The 18,465-nt window shown below is 42.3% G+C and overlaps 2 protein-coding genes across 7 annotated transcripts in view; both read right to left on the reverse strand.

The window, feature by feature from the left end:
- Positions 1-8,175, reverse strand: part of LOC309711176 (A-kinase anchoring protein 13) — a 61,625-nt gene extending 53,450 nt beyond the window's left edge. For 3 of the 5 annotated variants that reach the window (XM_082541279.1, XM_082541281.1, XM_082541277.1), the window contains exon 1: positions 7,760-8,174. The gene's annotated coding sequence lies outside the window, so the exon portion shown is untranslated. Of the gene's footprint in view, positions 1-2,586; positions 2,789-7,759 lie in introns of all 5 variants that reach the window. The other 2 variants (XM_082541278.1, XM_082541280.1) reach the window with 2 other exon arrangements.
- Positions 8,176-10,730: 2,555 nt separating this feature from the next.
- On the reverse strand, positions 10,731-16,071 carry ska1 (spindle and kinetochore associated complex subunit 1). Of its 2 annotated transcripts, none has more exons than XM_082541325.1 (7): positions 15,704-15,721; positions 14,500-14,585; positions 14,288-14,403; positions 13,730-13,824; positions 12,949-13,074; positions 11,816-11,985; positions 10,731-11,172 (listed from the first exon to the last, which is right to left on the reverse strand). In XM_082541325.1, the coding sequence occupies exons 2-7, from the start codon at positions 14,579-14,581 to the stop codon at positions 11,024-11,026; spliced, it is 738 nt and encodes a 245-aa protein (XP_082397451.1). In that variant the 5' UTR covers positions 14,582-14,585; positions 15,704-15,721; the 3' UTR covers positions 10,731-11,023. The 2 variants fall into 2 exon arrangements, with proteins under 2 accessions (XP_082397451.1, XP_082397450.1); XM_082541324.1 differs by lacking the exon at positions 15,704-15,721 and adding an exon at positions 15,768-16,071 and having other exon boundaries at positions 10,733-11,172.
- Positions 16,072-18,465: the final 2,394 nt, after the last annotated feature.

Raw genomic sequence — 18,465 nt, forward strand, 5'->3', positions numbered from 1 at the left:
AGCCCAGGCTAAGGGGCAGAAAATGGATGGATGGATGGATGGATGGATGGATGGATGGATGGCATGACCTTAAAAAGGCGGTTCATGGTCGAAAACCCTCCAAGGTGGCTGAATAACAACAATTCTGCAAAGATGGGTGGGCCAAAATTCCTCTTAATTACTGGAATTATTACTGCTAGTTTCACTGCTAGTTTTAAGCATTCCAACGTACATTATGTAAACTGCAGAAAACATACACACACTGCCATTGTATGTCAAACACATATAAAGACTGAAAAAGCATGCACGCGCACACGCACGCACACACACACACACACTTGGCTCTTGCGACAGAAACAGAGAGAAGGACATGTTTCCACAACTTGTTGTAATTATGTGTTTTAAGACTGAATGCTGACTCCGGCTGTTCTTTCCAAAAATTTATGGTGAGAGCCTACCTCAGCTGGTGGTAAGCTATGTCTGGTATGGCAGGAATGACAGAGTAGCAGAGAGAGAGTGGAAGGAAGAAGTGAGGGGTGCTGTGCTTCACTCCGTCACAGACTTCCTCTGACTGCACAGTGGAGCTGCAAAAGGCTGGGCTCTTATCACAACACACCAGCTCAGCCACAGCCAATCAGCTGCTGCTTCTGGCAAAGCTCAGCCAGCTTTTAACCCACATTTTACAGGCTTTCACCTTGAATAAAATACCAAGGCCCAGATTCTAAGGACCAGAGGTAACAGCAGAGAATGAAAACGAACAGAACACTTTGAGAATTTGGTGTAGAAGATTAATGAAAATCTATTAATTCATTATTAAACTGTATTTGCTGATATCACAACTGCGAGACACACTGCACTTTTGTGCTGTTTTGATTTATCACACATCTCTCAGTAACCTGGTGTGTTTGGAGCAATCAGTGAGGCCAGACTGAAGACATGAGTCGCTAGGTCTATTCATTTCAGGCAGCTGCTGCAGGTAGTGTGGGGTGGTTGTGGTTGTGTTGTGTTGTGGTGTGGTTGTGTTGTGTTGTGGTGGTGGCAGACTTTGGCCCTTTAGTACCAACTGAGATGTGTTTCAATCCCACAGCCTACCTGAGTATTGCTGCTGATCACGTGCATCCCAATGTATAGTTCCAGCAGAATAATGTGCTACATCTCAAAGCTCAGATCACCTCAAAGAGATATTTGCTGCGCTCAAACAGCCTCCACATTTACCAGATCTCAATCCAACAGAGCACCTTTGGGATGTGGTGAAACTGTTACAAATCTGGAGCAACTGTGTGATGGAATCATTTCAACATTGACCAAAACTCCATCGGAATGTTTCCAGTACACTGTTAGATGAGCCGGTCTAGCTACTGAGCTGCAATGGTGGTGAATCCTCTTACTCACACGCCCCAGTGACTCACTGGTGCACATTTTAGTAAACAGTTTAGTAAACTAAGCCTTGGCCCACATGAAGAGGTGGGCCTAGCATATTTCAGTTGTACACTTGTAGTGTGACCGCTGTCACAACCCAGCACAGATGTCACTTCCTCAGTTACAGCTAACTCTGGAAAAGTAATTTTGTTTAAGTAATGAAATATCTGAGAGAAGAGTGTCACCACTTTTCTAACCACAAAAATGCATAAAGTTATTAAAAATGAATCATTCAATGACAAATTAAGCAGCTAATAGATCTGTTCACTGGAACTCACAACACGAGGTCCATAAAGGGTTGATGTCAGTGCAGAAAGACCAAAAACAACTTACGAGTGACCAACAATCTGTTACATTCTTAAAAAGAAGCAACGCTCCGGGTGGCTCAGGAAAACCAACAGGCCTGGAAGTCAACAAAAACAACTAAAGTTCACGACTGCAGAATTATTTCCTGGGGAAGAAAAGCCCTTACAACATCTAACAAGAGAACTCCTGAGTGAATAAGTGTACAAGAGACGGTTTACAACAAGGTACAAGCCACTGGTTAGACTCACGAACAGGAAGGCCAGAGTAGACTTTTCCACCTCAGTGCTAGGAAAAAAAAATCAGTGGACAGATGACAGCCAGATTAACTTGTACCAGAATGATGTAAGAGAAAAGCATTGACCAGCTCATTATCTGTCATCATCTGTCAAACGTGGTGCAGGAAACCTTATGTTTCCCTGTTGTCATCATGTATGCCTGCCAGTGGAAGCGGGTCACTGGAGTTTACTGATGATGTGACTGCTGACAGAAGGATTAATTATGAAGTGAACTGTCACCAGAACAACTTACAAAGCTTTTGGTACCAAAACTTTGAAAATGCAACAGTACTTGTTTATTACAGGTTAAAGTTGATGTCAGCAACACATGTCTACAAGTGTTCCAGTCCATCGTTACACTCATTTAGTGGCCAGCCTGCCAGGACACGTCAAGATATTGTTTCTGAGTGTGATGTTACAACAAGGAGAAATATCAGTTTCATCACTTGTCAACGTGTCTGTCTGTGGATCTCTCAACAACCAACCTTATTTAATCATTTTACCACGTACGGCAACAATATAGGAAATGTCAAGGCTATACTCACTGCAATTGTGCATGTCCTACGAGTCACTGTGCTTTCAACAGCATACTATATATGAAGCTTACCATGCCTGCTTCAAAGCAGCCGCGTGGACATGTTCTGTGCCTGCTGGGGTTTCCTCCGGGTGCCTCGTCACACATTCCAAAGACAAACTGGTGATTCTTTACTGGCCACAGGCCAATATGTGAGTATGTCCACAGCTCATCTCAGGGCTGTTGACCTGTCTAAGGTATAGTCCACCCCGTCTCTCAACCTCAGGGTGGGTTGCTGCATAGGAAATTTGATAGATGGTGAAGAGGGGAATATTATGCAATCTTTATATTTTGTTCATCATTCATTCATACTTGTGAACACAAGTCCAGACAGACACAGGAGAACTGGTTAATATATGAACTGACATAGTGCTTTTCTACTCTGAGCACTTTACTAGAAGCCTCATCCCCTCAGTCACACACATCCATACAAGAACTTTTGTTTAACATTCACACACGCACTCACACTGTAGTGGATGCATTAGGGGCAAATCAGGGTTCAGTATCTTGGCATGGATGGATGCTCCTTTTAAATACTAATAATATATACTCAGTTAAAAGACACTGGAGAGGTCTAAGCTTAACTACTCTTGTTCTTTGCTAATTATAAATTGGAACTACTCAGCAGCTATTTTTAACCGTGTGTATATGCCAGAATATTTTAGAATGACGTACAACATCACATTAGGCAGAGAACTGGACAAATAATTCAGTTTAAAGAGAAGGACGTTACAGCGTGTTTAGCAGATGAGGACATAAAATAAAAAGCACAGACTTTATGACTGTCTGTCAGCAAAGAGCACAAACATGGATGAGAGGTCCGGCTCTGGGACTCCAACTCTTTGACACCATCCACCTGTCAAAGAGGCCACGCCCACTTAATCATGCAGATTTTAAGCCCCTATAACTCCAGGAATTACTAATGTCAGTGTCACAGGTGCCGAGAATATATAGAAAGAATCGCACACAGACCGTGCTGTGAACATGTGTGCAGACTGTGGTTTTGGGCTCTAACTGACTGTTTCAGTGTCTGGAGCTTTAAATCAACCTGGGACTGCTGCTGCTTCCGCCCTCAGGAACAATGACAGAACGACAGAGAGACGCAGCCAATGGCAGCAGAGTTTTACTACTGCAGACAGCGCTGTGAAAAACTATCGGCCCCTTCCCGATTTCTTAGTTATTTGCATATTTGTCACACTTCCATGTTTCAAATCATCAAACCAATTTCCATATTAGTCAACTATAACCTGAGTAAACACCAAATGCATTTATTAAATGATTATTCATCAATTTAAAAGCTATCCTGGCCATGTGTGAAAAAGTAATTCCCTAACCCTGATCACTGACAGAGGACTGTGCTCGAGTGTTTGTGGTAACTGGCAGTGACTAACAAAGTGACTGCTGGGTGCATCTCTGGGACTATTGTGACCTACTTTTGTGGAAGTGGACTTCTGGGAGGCGCTCTTGCTGCTGGGGAAGAATGGCAGCAGTAAGATGTTCACAGCTCAAACTTTACACGCTGAGGTTTATGCAAATCTCACAATATGTGAAAATACAAGTGATTTAAAAAATCATCCTTGTACAGTTGTTATGAATCTTTATAAGTCATGGGTTTGGATTTTGTGAAGGCTTACACACCATCCATTACGTCTCTGCTTCACTTTTTATTTTCATGTTAGCACAAACTGGCAAGTATACGTGTCTGGGCAATTCAAGTCAAACTATCCTGACCTCAGATGCAATCACACAGCTGAGCTCTGGCTGCTGTCACTTGCAGGCAATTACTGTTGCAAAGATATTTATACATGTGCCAAATTCCACAGGGGTGACACAGTGGCTTCATTAGGAGCACAGATCAGCCCGCAGAATCATCACTGAAACAACAAGGCTGCACATGGACCGACTTTTCTCCTGAAACTTTGTTAGCTTTGGTAGTGTTGCTTTGGCAGTGTTGTGAACAGCACTAGTATGGTGACATGGCGGGCAGGAGAGCGTGCTTTCAGTGACATCGGCACTCTGATAAGACCACAGAGCAGACGCTTCTGATACCTTTGCCTTTTTCAGCAAAATGAAGCATGAGACAAAAAAGCCAAAAAGAGGATTTTAATGAGAGCTGTTCGTGTATGTGCCTACAGCTCAAAGCACCAACCTCTGTCTGTCCTGCTTCGCTATGGGAACAGTTACGATGTAGAGTGAGGGAGCTTCTTTTCAGACTGTTTGTCTCTATTACTGCTGCAGTCACAGCACAACATACAAGCGCTACGCAGGACCTCCTGAAAAAACATCAGCCGTGCTCCGACAGTGTCGAGTTCACTTTAAAGACGCCTGAGAGGAAACTGTCTGCTCGCTGTGACGTCACAGCATTTTAATAACTTTTGTGTCTGTGCATTTCCTGTGGTCACTGGCACGAATTCATTCCCAATCCTGAACTTGTTTTCTGTCACCACCAGCCTGTGCTGCATTCAGGGGGCATCTGTAGACTGTGTACAGAGAAATGAAACCTGGGTTACACTCTCTTTGGAAACAAACTGAATCAGTCAGTGGGATCAGAAAAGCACAGCAATGGGCGACGCTGTGTTAGACTGCAGTAACAGCTGGGCCTGTGTGGACTGTCTGCACACAGTCATGTACGCCGGCACCTTCTGACATCTCATACAAGCATTTTAATTTCTACTTTTTAATCCATCTGAGAGAACACCGTCACTGGCCATCAACTTGGCTTTTAAGAAATTTTAGCTGCTGCTAACCAGCTAAGGAGCCCGAGAGAAACAAGATAAAAAGTTAGAAATGAAGAACAGCCAACATATCAGGGAGTCAGCTGTTTCCATCTCATGTTTTCTTACCGGCTGACCTCAGTATCACCTAGCTGCCTCTCCGCATGGTCTGTCCTCCTGTGGTTGGATGGACTCAAACTCCACTGTCTTGGACTGCAGCTGGAACATTAGTCTGTACTCTGTTCTCTAGTTCCTGTCAGCTTCAAGGTCACACTAACGAGAAAGTAAAGCAAGCAGCGTTCATCTGCATTATGTCTCACACAATCATTTATTTAAGAAAGCACACACTGCACTGCTGTGCATCACAACACCCAGAACAAGTACGACTCAGAACAACAAACACAGCGTTCAGAAGACATGCTAGCAGAGTGAGAGAGCATGACTCAACAGTAAAGCATGCAGCACTGGTTAACCCCACATAGCACGGCTGACTGCTGTGTGACAGAGCCACAGACAGACCGGAGAAACGCAACAGTGTGTGCTTCTGCCTTTTAAAGAGCCTGTAAGATAAAGCTCGAAATAGGAGTGCTTGACAGCCACATGTTCTCAAAGATTTCTGAAACATCCACACAGCACTCCGCCTGTCTGTCAGCATGAAGGAGGCCTGCTCATTTTGCAGATTCCCCGGTTTCCACACTTGATCTGAAACAGACAGACGATCCAGCTGCTCACTAACTGTGTGTGGAAGAGCAGCTAAGACCATGATCAATACGGTCCCTCCGTTAGGCTCTAAAGCAAGAACAGAGAATGTCCAACAGGAGATGTCACTGCTTGGTTCTTCTTCTGTGGTAAACCTCTTAACCCTTATTGGCTCATCAACAGATTCCCTCATCTGCCTTTTCCTAATCATGTTTAATTTGTCTTGATGGAAAAGGTGATGAGTTGAAGGAAAAGTCAAAAGGCAGCGTGAGCCGAATGTGAATTACATAAACACAAGCTCAAACGGTATAAAAGATGGACAGCTTCTTGATCTGAGAAGTGAAGCCAACATGAAAGTGCCTTAAAGCTGGTCAGCAGGGAACAACCTGTAACTAAAGCATGACTTTTGAGCCTACACAACTCTATGTGAAAGCAGCTCTCTAATGAAATCACAGGCTCAATCACACATTTTGGGTCCAAACAAATAACATATTAAATTCACTTTGTAAACTTTTGGTCATCTCAGAAGTCAGAAGTGACACATAAGGTGACAGACGAGCTCACGCAGGAGGCTCTGTGGATCTGTGATGTTTGCAGACGACATAGCTATTTGTAGTGAGAACAGAGAGCAGGTGGAGGAGAGCCCGGAGAGGTGGAGGTATGCTTTATATTGTAAGACAGACCCTACAATCATTGAGATCCACCTTCTAAAGCAAAGTGTACAAGAGAGGTGAAGAAGAGAGTCAAGGCAGGGTGGAGTGAGTGGTAATGAGTGTCATGATTTGTGAGAGACACACTGCAACAAGAAAAGCGACGCTGAGCTGGTTTGAACAAAGGATGCTCAATCTAGAGCTGCCAGGCAGGAGGAAACGAGCAAGAGCTCAGAGTGGATTGATGGATGCAGTGAAGGAGAACTTGCAGAGGTTGCGCTAACAAATGGAGGATGTTACATGGAGCAGGGTGAGATGCAGGCAGATGATGCGCTGTGGCGACCCTCTACCTGGAGCACTGACGCAGTGCCCCACCTTCAGTACATCAGCATGCTTCTCGGGTTAGTCCTCAAAGGAAGAGGGTGTTTTCTACCACTGTTAGAAGTGGTAATTAAATTTTTTTTAATTTTCTGCCAAATGAATACACAGAAATGCACTGTCTGCAGTGCAGGAACAACTGCTTAATAAAGTGAGTATGAGCGATGGTGGTGATGATCTTTCAACCTCCGGGGTTGGAGCAGGAAAGGCTGGCATGAATGGAAGCATGCCTGTGCTGAGCAAGCAGCTCAACTGTACTGAGAGAGAAAAGCTAACAGCTGGAAAGAGAATGGCCAGATTGCAAAGCTCCCTCCCATCAGGCCTCATACACCCAGAGCATAGCTGTGTGTGTCAGTAATCAGCTCTTCAAAACCTGCATGAACTCTTTCATACCCCGTGTGACATCTGCCCAGCAGACTCCTGTTCCCTCCTCACTCCTCATATATTTTTACTGCACCTTATTTTTAAGCCTTTTACATTTTCCTAATTATTCTCTAATGGGTTTACTGAGCTCTACCGTACTGTTTTACTTTGTCGTATTATTTGTGTTTTTATAGTAAGTATTCTGTATTTTCAGAGGGCTTTTTCATACCTTACTAAGACGCTTTATGATATTTGCTTTCAGCTTCTCCAGTTTTGGAGAAGCTGAAAGCTGAACTGAAGGCTGACCGAGAACCAAACAGCGCGCACACACACACACACACACACACACCAGGACAAGCGCTTTGTTTGCGGACAGCTGCTCGGCTGTGCGGCTCTGCTTACCTCGCTGCGGTGGTTTGAGGCAGAAATCAGCCTATTGCTCCCTCACAGAGGCAGACACGGCTCACTGTGCTGAGCGGTTTCCAGGTCCATGAGGACGGAGTCTGTGCTGTAGCGTTTTCCTGAACTTCAGCTTCGAGTGAAATCACCGCGGAGACAAACAGCGCTGTGACGCACGGAACTGCTTTACTTTGAAGGGGAGCCTCTTCCTGCTGTACTCCGGGACCCTGCGCAGATTCGTGGATCAGCAATGAGCTGTGACAAGTTGTTCCAGCTCAGTTCAGTGGGCTTGTACACTGAGAATAAGCAGACTGCCCACAGGGGCACACATGCAGGGACTTGTGGCGATGAGCTCCTCAGACTGACCCCTCGTGGTACACGAACAAGAGTACACCAGAGCACACTGACCGCACAGTGTGCCTTTACCCAGCACAGTAACGTGAACACACACACAACACACGCTGTACTTAAGGATGGAAAATAAGCAGCAGAGCAAATAATATCGCATTGACTATGGCCGTCAATGTGATATTATTTGCTCTATGGCCGTCAGCTCTTTCTGGGACAGTGGCGCGGCTGCCCCTCTGTTGGTCTTCCTTGGTCTCTTGTGTTCTGAGGGCCTCTGGATGTCTGGAGCCTTGATCTCCTCCATACCTGCTTCATGCCCTGGAGGACGGGGCTGTGGCCCCCCCACACCCTCTAGCAGATCATTACATGAAGGAACCTTTTAAATACAAGCGCGCTCACGCTCACAAGTGTACACACGAGTGCTCACACACACAAACTACACCCTTTTTGGCTCCTACCTCAAAGCACACTGTGCGCTGTCGATCTTACGTGCTGCTCAATAATGTTTAATATTTAGTATTTACTGTTATATTCCCATAGATCATTGTGATGTTGTTTATTATACTGCTCTCTTTTTCTTCTGCTTGTTTTCTCTTTTTTCTCTCTCAACAGGTGATTCAGGTGATTGATATATGTATTTTTTGTCTGCTTATTTTGTTGGTTTTTGTTTTTTGCCCTTTATCCCCATCCCTCTTTTCCGCTGTTATTCTTTCCCTCTTTCTTTCTCCCCTTTCTTTTCCCCAGTCAAGTCTGTCCCGTGTGTAGCAAGTGAAAATAAAATAAAATAAACAATAAAAGCAAAGGTGAATCAAATAGACCATTACGGCAAGGCTGGGATGGTCCATTTGGTAAAGTAAATCCGTTGGGCATCTTTCTTTGCCTTTAGACAACAATTCTGATGGCAAAAAAGCCAAATGGGACAGGCAAAAAAACCCAAAAAAACAAAAAAACATTGACTATGGCCGGGACTTCCAGGCCATACTCACACAAATGTTTCTGTACACTATGCCGGCCACTTGGTTACGGCATTCCATGTATGACCTGCCTGCTAGTATCTTGTACCCTGCTGTTTTGTGTGGATTATCTCAAGGCCAGCTTTGCACAGCCTGCACCTGGGGTATTGTCTGGTGTGGTAGAACCCACCCTCTATGGATCTTGTACTGTATCTTGTGTTTGTACATACTGTGCAGGGGCCTGTCCTTCTATGATGGCTCCCCCTCTTGCTCCTCTTCTTTCTCGGGGTTCTACCACCTGTGGTATTCACTAAGCACACAGTCAGTTGTGGCCATTTTCCTGATGTATTTGTGGATGTTCATTGCCTCATCCTGGACTCACCAGTCCCAGGCCCCCTTCCTTCCGCTTAGCATACAGTCTCAGGATGCTGAACTTGGGGTGAAATCCTTCATGCATGGTGATGAGCTTCCTCGTCTTGATGTCAGTGGCTTCTGTCTTCTCCTTTGGCCAGCTTATTATCCAGGCAGGGCACCTGATCACGGGCAGGGCGTAGGTGTTGATAGCCCTGATCTTGTTTTTCCCATTCAGCTGATTCCACAGCACTTGCCTCACTCTCTGCAGCTTTTCTAGCGGCCTCTTTAAGGTTCCCATTTGCCTAGGATTTCCAGGTACTTGCAGCTGTCCGGTATTACAATCCCCTCAGTTCTGACTACCTTCCCTCTCTTTGTTACCGTCCAACTACACTTCTCCAGTCCGAATGACATTCAGATGTCGTTCCTGTAGATCCTCGTGGTGTGGATTGGACTGAGGGGGGTTCAAGCTTATGCAGAAAAGCAGTGGGGACAGCGCATCTCCTTTGTAGATCCCACACTCGATAGTGACTTGTGCTACAGGCTTGAAATTGGCCTCTAGTGTTGTTTGCCACATCCCCATTGAGTTCCTGATGAAGGCTCTCAGCATCCTGCTGATCTTGTATAGTTCTAGGTATTCCAGGATTCATGTGTGGGGCATTGAGTCATATACATATATAAAATTACTTATTACTTTCAGCCTGTGTGTTAGCGTCCCATTGATGACGTGAATGCCTGAGAAGCTGTTGCACAAACTGAGCCTGACCATAACTTCTGTTCTGAGTATCAAGAGATTGATCACCTTTACTTTAATCAACCCGGAGTGTGTTCTTCCAGAGTTAAGCATGCGAGTTATTCTACCAGTCACGCATTAAAGTAAGATAATGAATGACCATTGGAGCTCTGATACCAGGATTCACCATGGCACCAACAAAGAGAGCCTCCATTTTAATCCAGCGGCCTCTGGAATATAAAGTTTTCAGTGTGGAACAGAATTTTTATTTCATAAACCACTACCACGTAACCCTGGGGTAGTCCCAGAGCAGACAGTATTACCCTTTGTCTAACCTTGTGGCAGGTTTGTGGTCTTTGGCTCTGATAGCGTCTTGAGAGCGACTATTGCTACAACATCTTCCATTCTTGTGATGTTTGTGTTGCTTACAAATGATATTGCAGGAGTTTCAGGAATGTTGCTGTAATGACCTCACGCACAATAGGTGGTACTTAATTGTAATGGAAAACGACTGAAACGGAGCTGAGCAGAGGTGCTAGTGTAAAAGGGCTATAAATCTCTGAATGAAGTCTCAAAAAAACCACAAAAAGCAATTTAATCATAACCAAGCTTTCAGACATGTAAAGATATTATTACATTATTACAACATAATGATACAGAAGAGAAAATGTGCCATTTATTATTACTAGTATCTATTATTACACTATATGACAATACAACATACATATAGAAGTTTAAGTACGCAAACATATATATATACCAGAAGCGTGTTAAATGTTTGGTATGTCTACCTATCACAACAAATGACATTTACCTATGTAAGCCATTTACAAATATGGCAGTGTACTAGAGAAAAGGAAAAACTAACTGAAAGAGTCTTTTTCATAGCAGCATGTAGCGGGTGAGCCCTCCCCCTCGGAGCTCCCGCAGGCGCTGGCAGTGTCGCAGCATGTTCAGAATCCCCTGAAAGCGTTTGTCCACCTTCATCTGGGTAAATTCACGAATGTCATCCTCCACCACAAAATACTGACCTGCAAAACATTTAAGCACAACTGTGAAACTTTGTGTTTTACAAACAATCCTTTCTCAGAAACTGACCAATATGGATGTGATAATGTACTTATAAAGAGCCAGTTGAAAAAAGTGATCTCAAATATCTGAGATGTGGGTTTGCATTTAATGATTCGCCCACAAAGCTGAAAGCAAAAGAAAAACAAGCAAGTATAACACCGGTATCCTTCGTTTTTTAATTTTCAGGACAGTTTTGTTTGCTCTGTTTAGTCCAAAATGATTTTTATATCGCTTTATATGACTCATGAATACTTAAAAACAAACAAACAAATAAAATAAATGGCAGAAGAAAGGTCTGTGGATCATTAAAAGCCTATGCTTAGCTGAAAACACTAAAAAGACAACATATCAAATATTGAAGTCTAACATTTTCACTGTCTTGAGGGGAAAAACCCAGAGATGCTTTCAAAGTGATCAGAAAAACCTTCACAATGATTCTAAAATGTGATCTTAAAGCAAGAAAGACTTCTGTTGCAAACTAAGGAGCTTGGTAAGAAAGAAAGCTCTTTGGACTAACATGACCTCTATGACTGAAAACCTACACGCCCATTCTGTCTTCCTGAGACGTACACAAGTAGCACACAATTTTGGCTTGCAGGATACCTTTTGTATCTTTGGTCTCTTGGTCCTTAAAGCGCTGGTGCAGCTTTCGTGAGTGATTGTTGAGTGTTTTCAAGGACTGATGGACAATCTTGTACTTGGCTGCTACAGCAGTATTGATGCTCTCCACTGCTGCATTGAGCTGCTCATATGTCACACGTCCTTTCATGTACCTGTATGAACACACATCAGAAAAACACCGTTTCATGTTATGTCTTCAGCTATTATGGGAGCAATAGTGAGCGGTATGGGCATAATGAGCCAACCATGGTAGAATAGAGCAGTGTAACTGAACTAGATGAGGCCCAGCCACCAATGACATCTGCTGAGCTGACTGTAGCCAGACTGCCCTATGATGACGGCTGGAAGTCATAAAATCAGAGAACTCAGGAAGGATGTCAGTCACTAACAGAAATGCAGAAGGGTGTCATGACACACAGGTCCTGCATGAATAAGAGGTACAAGAAGTCTCTAAATGAGCTCTGGCGGGTAGCACAAGCACAAAAGCACAAGGGCAGATCCAGCCAGAGCTTAGACGCTTAGTCCTGCAGGCCAGGAATAAGCGAGATATCGACTCACTGCTCCACCACACGAAGATCTAAGGCAAGGATATCGGGATGTCCTTTGGACTGGATAAGTATACCTGAATGACTGCAACGAAACGGAAGGTGATCCAAAGCAAAGGGGTGGAGCTACAGAAAGCAAAATAGTCAAATACTTCCAGAAAGTAAAACAGGTGCTGAGAAGCCAGCTGAACAGTAGGAAAAGATCCAAGCCATCAAATATTCTTTAGCAGATATCAGACACCCAGCTGTAATAAAGAGGAAATGGATGCCACTGATATGAAGACATGAAAACTCCTCATAATGAACAGACAGGTGTCCAGCATATTATATGATATTAACAAGCTAGCACGCACACACACACACACACACACGTTGCCAGATCCTAGCAGGCAAGGCATACATGGTACCCCATAATCAAGTAGCTGGCATTGTATACAGAAACATCTGTGCCAAGAATGGCCTGGAAGGCTCAAGGTCAAAATGAGATAGCCTCCCTAGATTGTTTAAGTGGGTTTCACAAAGGCTTCATACATAAGGTCATTTTGAATTACAGTGATTGATTATACTTACTGAGGGATGCTCTCAAACTCTGGCATAGTGACAAACTCCATCTCTCTGACAAAACTCTTGCTGCTCTTTTTTTCTGCTGGCTGAACCTCTACAGCTTCTTTCTGATTTATTGCAGGTTCGCTTCCTCTGGAAAATAACAGATCATAAGCATTTACTGCATATTTTGTAAGGTGGTGGGCTCTACAAGCAAGGTACAGCAACAGTTGAAAGCAAACATAATGCGTTTGTTTTTATGCTGAGAAGAGCGGGGGGGAAACAAAAAAAACAACCAAGCACTTTTTGATTAACAGCAGAGTAATGAAGTCAGCTGTCTTAATCCATCTGCAGTTCTGGTAAGCTCCACTTAGCAGCACATGAACTCTCCACCTGCTCACTGACTCTCCACCTCACGATGGATCTCCAGAGAGCAACAAGAACAACTGCTTCTTGCTGCCCCCCATGAGCTGGATGGTAACACCGGGAGTTGTGGTTCAGCATCTGAGTGTTATCAAAGACTGCTACAACAGCAGTCTGAGCAGAGAAGCAGGCAGTATGGAAATCCACGACAGGAAGGACCGGGCTGGATAGTTAGTGCCAATTTTTCAAACAAAGAGAAGTAAAAAATTGAGCACAAACAACATTCTGTTGAAAGGGTAACATAACAAAAAAGGTAAAAATGCTGAAGCGGGTTGCCAAATATATTTGATTCATAGATCATTAGAGAAATACTGCTTTATTCAAAATAAAATCCCCCATTTTCCATTAAAAAAAAAGCATAAGTAAGCAATCCCGGTATTCTCACTTGAGCAAGCCCTTCTTCCGGGGCATGTGTGGAGGGATGTTGTTCTTAATGTGCTGAACATCCTGTAGATGCTTCTGGAAAACCTCATCAAGTTCCTGAGTGAGAAAAAGAGACTGTCAAACCCTAAAACCCTCCGCTCACTTAATGTTTTACTCTGGATGATTTCATTATTTGTTTTCATCTCTGCCATTTTTCCTGCATTCACAAAATTCTGGCATCCTCAAAGGGTGCTTTTTAAGGAAACTAAATGTTGTTTATCTAGGTTTTCATTTAGAAAGCATTAAAAAGCCATTTTGCTGATCAAACTGTCAGGAGAAAATGAATTTCTATTTTGTGCATGTAGTCACCCCTGAAGGTCCACTCTGAGCAAAGGAAAAGCAAGACATTCATGCTAAAAATTAATATCACTTCAGGGGCTTGACTGGATGGCATGTATCAGTGACTAACTGGTTTATGCAGTAGTTAAAATTAGTTATGGCGGTCACAGCTTATTCTTCTTTATTGGTGTGAATGTTAGACTTGTTTGTTCCAACAGATAAACAAACGCCTCTACTTTACCTTGAGATGCTTCAGGTGCTCCTTCTGCTGGTCAACGCCTTTTTCAAACTCCTCCAGAAGTCTCTCCAGGGCAAACAGTTCTTGTCCAAGTTTCTTCGTCTTGTTTTGAGGCAATTCTGTATGCAGAGGAACATTTTATGTCACAAAACTTAGCAGTGGTTCCCATGGATGCAAACACTATCATCAGTCTCATACAAGTGGACATGTCATACCAATAACTGACAGATCCAGCATGTGTTTTATAGAAGTTATTCTGTCATGAATGTGGTGGCTGATATCCTCAAGGTCGCCCATTTTTCTGAAACAGGGTCAAATTAAAACCATTAACATTGGAATTTAAAATTCTAACCTGTCAAGCATGCAGGTGAAGGTCATGCACAAAACTAAAGTAGAACTTTGATGATATCAAACTGCTTAAGGAGAAGAAAAAGCAACAGGCACGACAATGAAATTTGGATCGAAAAACATTGCCTCTCTAAAACCTTAAACATTTAAGTTGTAGACATGGGACATGTGAGACTGCTGCTCCAGCCATCTCCTAAAGCGAGCGCATTATGTCAGACACACATCACTTTTACACTGATGACCCTCACGGCTCCATTCAAACACTTCGACAATTTTGATGGACCAAGGTAGCATGAATATGACAATGCACTATGAGAGATCTGAAGAGTAAACCAGTGGAATAATACACAAATGGTCAGAGTTTTCTTAACGTACGTTATATTTTGACGGGTTTCATAATTATGAACTCCATGTGCTGTTCGTAGTTACCGGAATACGTCCACACACGGATTAACAAACAGGTCAGACACTTATTAAAAGATCAGCTTATAAACTTTAATAGGCGTCAATGAAAGGACAGCTAAAACCAAAGGTCTGGCTCCTGCTTATATGCTGTCAAAACCCATATTACAGTCTTGTTTGTTTATACAAACTCGGCACTTCCGGTAGCTGTTTCAAATTAAAGGGGGGTTACCGTGTCAATGCACAGTCATTTCTTAACCAGGCTCTTATTCTGAAACATTTACAGGAAGTCTGTGGAACATACATAAAATTACGTGTTAAGACAAAGCGCTACACAAGGACAACTTATTAATTCATCATTACTCTGAGTGAACGAGAGCGAGAGCAACGACAGGGAAGAAGAAGACCACTGAAATGTAAGGGTCAAGAGCTATAAAAGCCAGCCACAAGCAGTGCAGTTACAGCTAACTGATGTACGGAAACCTGTTTGCTTCTACTGCCAGCAACCTAACCGTGCGCGCGATCGGTACGCTCGGGTTGTCAAACAAGTCTTTCTATATGAGAGCATATACAGCATGTACACTGTTTAAGGTACGAGCGTATGACAGGGATCTTATGAACCCATGACGTTAGTAACAAGTAGGAACAGACTGAAGGTGGAAGCGTAACCTTTGCCATAAGCGCCATCCCGTCCCCACACCTGTACACACAGTGTATTATTAAGCTCACTCACACATTTAGCTGCTCTCACTTCATCGTAGTCTTCCTCAGTTGCTACTTTCCCGGCTCATTTCAAATGTCACGTCACGAGACGTCACGGCCAGCGCATGCGCTGTTCTAAAACAGCGGAGTCTGGAAGATGGCAGCAGAGTGGTACAATTCTGTTTTGTCACTGTGACAACTGGTCCTGACCAATCTTTTGGCCCTTTTCTACAGTATAAGAAGGATGGACTATGTCATAATGTTATTTTATGTATAGCAAATTTTTTCATACACAAATGTAGATTTACCAAAACATCCCCAGGTTTGTTACTTTCTTATACAAATTGAAACTATATATAAAATCCTTAAGTTACTTAAAGGAAATAAACCACAAAAACTATATGATATTCTTAAGCATCTTCCCACTGAATCCAATAACTGAATATATGCTTCCCCTTTGTTTTTGTTTGTCTGTTTTGTTTTGTTTTCTCTAATAGGCAGCATTTCACTCAATTTTGCATCTTGGTCATTTGTACACATCTATATCGATGTAAAAATTCATTATTTCTGTTTTATATGGTTACATTGTTACTGTAATCGCTGTTCTTTCTGGCAATTCATTGTAATCCTTTGAATTTGTGCAGCACTGATTGCCGTATTTGTATATGTACTTGAAATAATAATAATATATAATTTTTTTTAAACTGTCCTGACCAGTGACTGTGAGAGACAGTTTAAACCCTCACTGGTTCCTGCCACGCTAAAATCAGTGCACTTCCTGTCACTGCTACATTTAAAGGAACCTTTTTCTTGCCAATATTGGATTAAAATTATTGTTGCCTGACGTCAGTGTTACAAACATGCATATGTTTTAGCTGGTATTACAGAGAGAGATGACCTTTCATCTGAATGTTAAATTCAAGTTATTAAGACTTGTCTCCTTGTGTGTGCATGTTTTTAACGCAGAAATCTGTTAGGGGAAAGTAACTTAAGCAATTTTTTGTAATGTTTTGTTTTGTGTTTTTTGTGTGTTTTTTTTTTTTTTAAGGATTTTTGTTCTTTGTTCATGGATGATAAACAGCCATGAACAAAAACCATTTGTTCATCCAGTCTAATTTAGTGGCACTTGTCCAAAGATGTTGGATGACAGATGACTTCTTTTAGTAAATGCTCTGATTCTTTCGTCTTTGGCTGGGAGATAAGGCGACCCTTGTTCTCCGCCTGTTTTCAGTTTCTTATTATGTGGTTTCTTCCTTGAACACTATCATTCTCTCTGCTTTGTTTTCGTAGCAGTAGAGGCTTCTCTCTTGCAATGTTGTCAGTACTTGTTCCGCTGCACCTCAAATCTGTTTCCCTATAAAAAGAAATTATTCACTAACACATGCACAGTTGAAGAACAAGACTGCTCAGTTCATGTTTCATAAACCCAACATTAAGTTTACATTAAATAAAATCTTGGGCACAGTAAAGAAAATTTCTACACACAGTAATGGTTAATGCTCATTACTCCATTACCCCAGACAGTTGAATGCTGGAAACCCATCTTCAAAAAACTAAATCTAGCATAGTACATCTTATATTCACTCTAAAACACAAAAGGTGTCTTTTAATATTTGGCCGAAGGCACATCGATGTGTTCAATAACCAACACAGATGACTGACATAGACCTTTCAATTATGTTCACACGTGGTAATAAACAAAAATGTAATTAAGTTGCATCTTAAAGTGTTTTATTATTAATACTTGTTATTATTTTCTCCTTCTTTTAATATTTTATTTTTAATCTAATTTATTGATATTTTCTGATATAGTATTTAATTTAGTGAGATAAGATGGGGGTAGGGTTAGGGGGCAAAGCAAAAGCCCTCCGACAACATAGCCCCTGGGATCACTGGGGCACACAAACCTCTTACCACGATAAGGTGGTGATTCACTTTGACCTCCTTATCAACATCCAGCACTGTGTACAGACCTAGCATTTCAGAAAGTGTACAAGAAAAAATATAAGGTTAGACATGGTTAAAACTGAGGAGAAATCGACAAAGCATACACTACACATACATGTGTGAGGCCATTCTCAAGGTCACTCCGACATATAAAATGTAATGTAAATGTAATGATATGGTGAAAATCATTTTGTCTTGGTAACTGTACAGGCTATGTACCAGAAGGTGGCACAAGCATCCAGACCTTGAAATAGCATAAGGCGGAGCACAGTGTAAATGATACATGAAGTGAAGAGAGGTCACTATGCCTACTTACATATCTTACATAAAGCAAAAGACCATCCTAATAAAACAATGTTAATTTTCAAAAGCTGAATTTTTTTAATGGATTCTTATAACATGTACAAATCACATTTAGGTTTCTGCACACAGTCATGTATAAATAGAAATCAAACCTTTCCACACACATTTGAATTAATTTATAATGTTTTATATTCAACATTACCATATATAATATTACTTATCCAAATACTGCTCTGTACTGCTCCTATTAACTTTAGCTAAGAAAGCGCTGTTAAACAACAAAGGAACAATTAGACCAAAGACTCAAAGTTTGCTTGTGTATTTTAGAAGTGCACTGTATCCCCGGAGAGAGGCTTGGGTTTCATGCCTTTTGGAAAGTGCTAATTCAGCCATGTTTGACTGAGCTAGCCTGCGTAGGGCCTGTCAATGCAAGCTCATATCACACGCTCTGTACTGACGGAAAGCTGTATATGCCAGAA

The sequence above is a fragment of the Aulonocara stuartgranti genome, assembly GCF_965226115.1.
Source record: "Aulonocara stuartgranti genome assembly, chromosome: 7".
Classification (NCBI taxonomy): Eukaryota; Metazoa; Chordata; class Actinopteri; order Cichliformes; family Cichlidae; genus Aulonocara; species Aulonocara stuartgranti.

Bases quoted from the DNA above. Each gene is read 5' to 3' on its own strand.
- ska1 (XM_082541325.1), bottom strand. From the start codon at position 14,581: ATGGGCGACCTTGAGGATATCAGCCACCACATTCATGACAGAATAACT. The intron at 13,825-14,287 runs GTAAAGTAGAGG...TTTCTCACTCAG, and splicing joins AGCACCTGAAGCATCTCAAG to GAACTTGATGAGGTTTTCCA. The intron at 11,986-12,948 runs GTAAGTATAATC...GTGTTCATACAG, and splicing joins GAGTTTGAGAGCATCCCTCA to GTACATGAAAGGACGTGTGA.